At 35.3% G+C, this 7,760-nt stretch overlaps 1 protein-coding gene across 1 annotated transcript; it reads left to right on the top strand.

Annotated features, from left to right (window-relative positions):
* Positions 1-4,192: 4,192 nt before the first annotated feature.
* LOC123870496 lies at positions 4,193-7,446 on the top strand. The gene is made up of 4 exons (XM_045913823.1): positions 4,193-4,360; positions 5,265-5,454; positions 6,337-6,430; positions 7,340-7,446. Exons 1-4 carry the CDS (start codon positions 4,193-4,195, stop codon positions 7,395-7,397), a joined length of 510 nt encoding a protein of 169 aa, XP_045769779.1. The 3' UTR covers positions 7,398-7,446.
* The last annotated feature ends 314 nt before the right edge of the window (positions 7,447-7,760 follow it).

Genomic DNA, 7,760 nt, shown 5'->3' with positions numbered 1-7,760 from the left:
CTTTGACTTTGCTCAGACTTAAGACACTGTTAAAACGAGACAGCGTTATACCGCTGGCATAAATCTATTTCGTATTAACTGAAACTTAAGTCTAAGCAAAGTCAAAGTGCGCTCTATAGATTTCAACCTTAGAGTCGTGACAACCGTCGTCGTAGGGGGTTGTCACGATACCTATATTCAGATACACCAGACTTAAACGAGACAGATCTACGCCAGCGATATAACGTTGTCTCGTTTTAACAGTAAGCAAAGTCAAAGTGCGCTCTATAGATGTCAGCCTCAGTGCCTGACAATGCACGAAGTGATTTCTAATAGCGTTCCGAAATGGTTCCGAAGAAAACTTTGACGTAGGATTTTTTAACCCTTATTTACCTGTCATCTGCCAAAGCCACCATAATCCGAACTTTGTATTTGCTGATCGTTCTTCCGTGTTGGGGACAATACGTAGAGAAACTTTCAGCTTTTATAAAATAACGAAGGTCTAGCACGCGCTGGCTCTCTCTCTACTATATTAAGCTTATAATATTATGGTATCGCATAGATAATTAATATGCCGTTTCTTAAGATATTGCCAGTCCGAACACTTAGCGTTAGTTCAAAGTTAGAATCCCAAATGTACATAGGTACCGCATTTTAATATTGGCACCATATATCTACATAATAGTTAAGTATAGTATAGATTTGTTCACTGAATAATTAGTTTGAAAATCATAGTCACTTTTAAGGAAAACTTAGTTTCTCGTAAAATATTTATATATAAGTATATCTAAGTAAGTACTTTATTGGGCCTTTGGTCCTTCGACCAAATAACGGAGTAGGTACCTAGAAGTGGCTGTGAATACCTTATTAAGTGGTTAGTGGAAAGCACTGAAATGGGTTTTTTTGGATCAGATGATAGATCGAAGTAATAAAAGAAGGAATTAGTAAGTGTTGCAAAATAAACAACGAAGTATATTTTTTGACTCAGTTTTATTGGTCATAAATCATAATAGTTCATAATATGCATTACGTGGGTATAAGATACCTGTTTTGTAAATTATAGGATTTATTTATTCGACATGAATAGGTTCAAGCTACTTATAGGTATATACCTATAAATATAGAAATTATGAAGAGAATCAAAATCCAATAAATTATAAGCAAGTACGAGTTTACAATCGAAACTAAGTACAATGACTATGATTTCTTATTTACTAAATTATACATAGACCACAGCCAGTCGTATTCTTAACCTAACTTTGATTAAGTAAGTATAATTAAGTAAAAATAATCTTATATAAAAAGTAAAGTTTATTGGGTATTTGGAACTTTCCCGCCTTATTTATCGATCCTATCAAATCGATATGTAGCAAAACTATCATTTCGATATCTAAGTAGGTATCTAAAAATAAAGTAAGTATCACTTCATACAATAAGGCACAAAAATTATAGTATACTTAGTACTTAATAACATAATAATAACAATAACTACTTGTACTAACTTATGACCTTATGACATACTAATTAAATCACTCATTTGCACGCATGCAATATACCTATAATATAACAATAGTCACAAAGGGTACGCGGTACACATACTACAATAATATTTTAGTCATCATAATAAAGGTTAATTTAGCACCATCACTGGCGGAAACGACCTTACAATCGAGTCGGAATTCGTATTGTATTTTAATATGAAAATTGAATGCATGTCAAAAAACCGGCCAAGTACAAGTCGGGTCTGCGCACCGAGGGTTCCGTACTGCAGAACGGGATACACGTTTGTTAACGAACGCAAAACTAACTTTGCTTGTAGAGGTTTGTTGTTAACGATGACAGACAGACAGACAACAAAGTGATCCTTTATTCCTTTTGAGGAACGGAACCCTAAAAAGGCTACGTTTACACTTATATTTTATTGACTTTAGACAGAGTAGAAGTAAGTACGAAATGCCACTGCTAAAACATATCAACGATTGTTTACGAATATCGAAATTATTTTATGTATAGGCATAAATATATATTTCTCCATCCAATGTGTAGGTATATTATAACGAGGATAAGATACATCTTATTAAATATATTAAAATGGTAAATATGGGAAAGGATTGGCGTTTGGCGTTTTAGATTGGCACATTGAACAGTTGGCAATAATCGATTTGATCGAACGTTATTTTAAACTGAGATGGGACGAATGTAAAAAAACAACAAGTGTAAACGTAGCTTTCGGCCTGTGAACAGCATGCGACCGTTTGACATGCCTAATAAATAATATTCTTTCCCACGCGAACATTTTATCGATGCAAATGTGGTTTCAAACTTATATGATTAAGGCTGGCCACATACAGAGGCGGTATTCCGGCTGTATCTAATGTGTGTGGCCCGTCTAATTTGCTCTTTCTTTTACCATTACTATTTTTTTTCTCTCGTCTGGCTTTACAAAGGTTAGCCAATGTCAAGTTTGTAGCTATTTGTAACAAGTTAGTTAAACTATACAAGTATGGACCCCGTCTGTGCCGGCGCTCGCCGAGATACGCACGGCACCCCCTTAGAGCGCTTTCCAGTCAGTTTTAACATAAAAAACACTCTAAAAAGGCAGAGCACGCCCGCTAGCTAACACCAACACAGACGAAGTCCTACCATTGCTATATTTTTTCTCCTACCTCCATTTGCATCGAGTCGAAAATTTTAATCTGTAATAGTTAAAAGACGAAGGTACGTATTGGTATCAGATCTACTTAGCATTTTCCGATCACCTACAGGATAAGGTAGCTGTGCTACTAAATATTTCGAGTCTTTGTACTATCTACTAATCCTATTTTAAATGCATTATTCCAACTCTAATGAGTCTTTGCATAAACCGTATTCCTTCGCAGCATTGCCAATATTTACTGCAAGGAATGCTTAAATAAAATTATAATATAACGTACATAATATTGGTAGGTATTGATATTTCATTATTTATAAGTAGATCAATGATTTACCACTTTTATTTTCTGTAGATAGAAAAATTGCCCTTAACATTTATCAATTTATCTATCTACAGAAAATATAAAACAGTATATGACTGACTGACTGAGATTTTTAATTTGAAGTAAATGTTCCTTGAGCACCCTAGTAGAAGTGTCCCAAGGAATTACGGTCTCGAGAAATTCCAACGGATTTTTTTTAAACATGATTCACGCGGACAGAGTGACGGTAATAGTTAAGTTAGTTACATAGATAGGTAGGCACTTAAATAGGCACTTTAGTTTAACTTACAAATTCGTAGGTCCCTAAATTGATATTACAAATTCGTATTATGGATATGGCAAGTAGGTATGTCATGTTTTAAGTACAGAGGATATGTAAATTACATATGTATAAAAATATTTTTCTTAAAAGTCAATCTTAAAAGGAATCAACTTTATTATGTTGGGTACCTAACAAATGTAAAACAGTCTGTAAGTAAGACTTATAAACGAATCAATTTTTTCGTTACATAACAACACTAGTGTAGGGAGTTGTATAAAAACTGGATTTTTTATAAAAAGTGTAGGTATTACTGTCTATTATTATCTAAGTATAAAAAGTTTTTATTATCATCCTGAATCTATCTAGATATTATTTACTCAAACTCTCAATTAAAATGAGTTATAGTTTTAACTACTTATAGGTAAATATAGTTACACAAAATTCGAAAAAATGTCGAAATAGTTATGGGGCAGTGTTGGGATGGAATTAAATATAAAATCTTAACTAAATGATTAAATACACATCAATAGCACCCTAAAACGGGCCATGGATATTAAAAACTTATTAATAAAAAAACAAAGACATTCGCACGATATTTTCAACACTCAAATCTCGATTCTTTCATCTTTAATCTACTCGTTTAACCCTTGAAGTCAAAGTTTTTACTTCGATTAGGTATAACCAATTATATTATTATGTATATATATGTACTTATGAAAGAACGTTACATATGCGTTTTAAGACTTAAAACTACCTCAATTTACTTCTCGCAGATAGCGCGTTCTACTCTCATTGCATTTTGTATTAGCTAGAACGGATTTTATATACCATGTAATAGTTATGAACGTTACATATAATACATACATATAAATATAGCGTTATAATCATTGGGTTTAACAGAAATCATTATATTACTATACCGGCTTCCCACGGTGCGTGATATTACCGGACGCGGACCAGTCCGCACCGACGCACCATGGGAACAGTGGTAGCACCGCGCAGACACATCGTCGTCGTCGTCCGTAATTTGTGCGCGGTGCGTGATTGTCCGTGGTCGTCGGCCGTGCGTGATAATCCGCAGAATAACGCACCGTGGGAAGCCAGTACTAGGATGTCAATCTTCATACTTTTGGTGAAGCAGCAAGTTTGTTCCTCGCCTTTTCCCACCGGCTGATGTAGTCGATAGGGTAGCATATGAGAGCGGAGACGAGCAGGAATCCTCCAGATACGTAGAAAGAGATGTCGTACTGATTCGTCAAGTCCATAAGGGCGGCTGTAAACAAGCATAGCCATTACACATCTAATTGTTTACCACTAGATAATGCTCGCGACTTAGTCCGCATGGATTAGTTAGTAAAAATCACGTGGAAACTCTTTGATTTTCTAGAATAATAAGTAGCCTAGTCCTTAGGGTGCAATTTCCACAATTGTCGAAATTGGTAAATAAACGGACGGGCCGTGAAAAGTTAATCTATACTAATAAATAAAATTGGAGTGTCTGTCTGTAATTTCCAAATAACTACCGCATATTAAGGTCATATGGTTATTTGAACGATACTATAACTGAATTACACGTTTTTAAAATTTTTGTCTGTCTGTCTGTCTGTCTGTCTGTTTGAAAAGGCTAATCTTGGGAACGGCTGAACCGATTTTGACGGGATTTTCACAGACAAGTAGAGAATTGACCAGGGAGTAACATAGGCTACTTTTTTAACCGATTTTCAAAAAGGGAGTTGTGTTTTTCTACCTATGTACACCGAAATCTCCGAGATTTCTGAACCGATTTGCGTCATTTCTTTTTTAATCGATAGAGGAACTTTGCGACATTATTTCATAAAAAATTTGGAGTCCAACTCCTTAATCCTGATGCTGCAGGGGATCTGACCAATCCACGCGGGCGAAGCTGCGGGCATCAGCTAGTACATAATATGTATGGTTATGTATGGATTTTGTAGATTTGCAGATTGCAGATGGGTTTTAGGCATACCTAATCCAAAACTTTTTAAACAAAAATAGATGAGCAAGTATAAGTAAGTATAAGTAGTAAGTATAATTATTTTTTTCTACTCCAGGACCGTGTAAGAGCACTCTCAGACGTGGGTGGTGAGGACTTCACGTTGTCTGCGTGTGGCGCCCCACTTGATGATGGTATCCTCGTGTCTGAACTGGCTTCCACAGAACTTGACCTGACAGTGCCACTGCTCGGTGGTAAAGTGCACGGTTCTTTGGCTCGTGCTGGTAAGTTGATTTTATTTTAAAGAATTTTAATGCTGTGCACTGTATTGGGACAAAAAATGAATTTGTGTGTTAATCAAAAGTATGTCTTAATTAAGATTGGAATTTATTAATATGTTTTCAAGAAGTTAGTAGTTTAGAATTGAAGTTAATGTTTAATCCAATGATGTTCTATATAATTAAATAAACAAGAAGTAGAATTAGATTTAAAATTTCCATATATCTCTCCTACTCTTGTGTTTTCTATCTCTATTATGTAATACAAGCCTGTGTCTTCGTCCGCGTGAACTACACAAATTTCAAATCCTTATTTTACCCCTATTGTTGGAAATCAGAACTTGAATTTGCTTAAAAAACAAGTTTGATCAAGAAATCCAATTTAGTACACAAAAATGAACTCCAAATAAACACAAAAAGAATTCGCATGTTTTACACAAACAACTTCGCTTACAAAATCAACACTTAGAAGCATTCAAAAATGACTTATGGCACCATTAAAACAACAGAGATTCTAGTAGATGTTGGTTCTCGCGCTTTGTTCTTATAAGCGATGCAGGGTAGTTTGGTGGGGACGGCAGGAAGTTGCTAACAATGTTTTTTTTTTCAGTGGTCATGTTTGACCTGCTTTTTATGATTCTTATGAGTTTAATACTTTACAGTGTTGCACAAATTAAGTGCACGTTAGATAACATTCGTACTAATATTGTAAATGGGAAAATGTGTTTATCTATCTGTCTGTTTGATACCATTTCTAGAATGAATCTAGAAAATTAAAAAGTTCCCATGAAACTTAAAAACCTATTCTCGTGGACAATAGTTTATAATAAATTATAATTGAATAATTCGATAAAGATTCAGTTTATGGTATTATTGTTTAAATTATAGGTAAGGTGAAAGGACAGACTCCAAAGGTTGAAAAGCAGCAAAAGAAGAAGAAGAAGACCGGCCGTGCCAAGAGGAGGATCCAATACAATAGAAGGTATAATTTTATTTATTTTTCCATAGTATTAATATCTGATAAGCTAATAATATTTGTATGGATCAATTGATAACATAACATAATATGTACATATAAAAACTATCACAATAGTTTTGATATATTGTGCTACTCACAATAATAATTTTATTGTGATAAGAAACTGCTATGAAAATGAATGAAGGATGATGAAGGACCTTGTATGGATTAGAAACTTAGAAACTACATAGTTAGACATACCAATCAAAATAAGTGAGTTGTGGGTGGCATTTTAATACAATATAAGATGATGCCCGCAATTTCGACTATAAGGATTTTAAACAGGTAAACAAAAATGGAATCCTTTTGGTGCGACTTTCTCGGCCTGTTTATCTGGGACATAAAGTAGCCTATGTCCATCCCTGAAATGTAAGCTAAGTCTATACCCATCAAAATCGGTTGAACAGAAGGGCCGTGTTAAGCTAGCAGACAGACGACACCCATACTTTGGCATTGATATTATTAGTATGAATATGGATAAATATCAACAATTGGGATTTTGATCAAATAGACACAATATGCGTTTTACCAGCCTGCCATTTGGCAACTATTTTGTCTGTTGACTCGCGCAAGAATCACGATCTATCATTCCCATTTCACGACTCTACAGGCCGGACCGCGACGCGCAGCATTGAGCTGTGCAGCGCGCACTATAAAGCGTACCTACTTTGACTTTGCTTAGACTCAAGTTTCAGTTAAAATGAGACAGATTTATGCCAGCGGTATAACGCTGTCTCGTTTTAACAGTGTCTTAAGTCTGAGCACAGTCAAAGTGCGCTCTATAGATCTCAGTCTTATTGCGATCCGGCCTTACAGCTACTGTCAAATCATGAGTTTTTCTATCTAATTACATGATTTATTTCTTTGTTACAGATTCGTTAATGTTGTCCAGACCTTCGGCCGTCGTCGTGGACCCAACTCCAACTCCTAGATCTATTGTTTGTAAATAACATGCAAATATAACAACTAATTTGCTCCAATCCGATTTTTATTTACCTTTCTTATCATAACCTAACTTGAGCTGACCTGATGCCTCAGGTACGTGCCACACTACTGAGCACGTATCTCCTTTCAGGGGCTTAGGCCATAGAGTGCCGTGCTGGCATGGTGCGGATTGGTAGACTTCAAACACCTTTGAGAATATTAGGGAGAACTCTGGCATGCGGGTCTCACGATCTTTTCCTTCGCCAAAGTGATATTTATTGCTTAAAATTAAGTCTTAAAACGCACATTTTATGTCGCCAGTCTTCAACATAGTGTACAAACAAAAATTGTTATGTAGTGACTTTGGCAG

This window comes from Maniola jurtina, chromosome 12 (assembly GCF_905333055.1).
Source record: "Maniola jurtina chromosome 12, ilManJurt1.1, whole genome shotgun sequence".
NCBI lineage: Eukaryota > Metazoa > Arthropoda > Insecta > Lepidoptera > Nymphalidae > Maniola > Maniola jurtina.
Note: the sequence above shows the minus strand (reverse complement) of the source record. Positions and strands in the feature narration are given on the sequence as shown.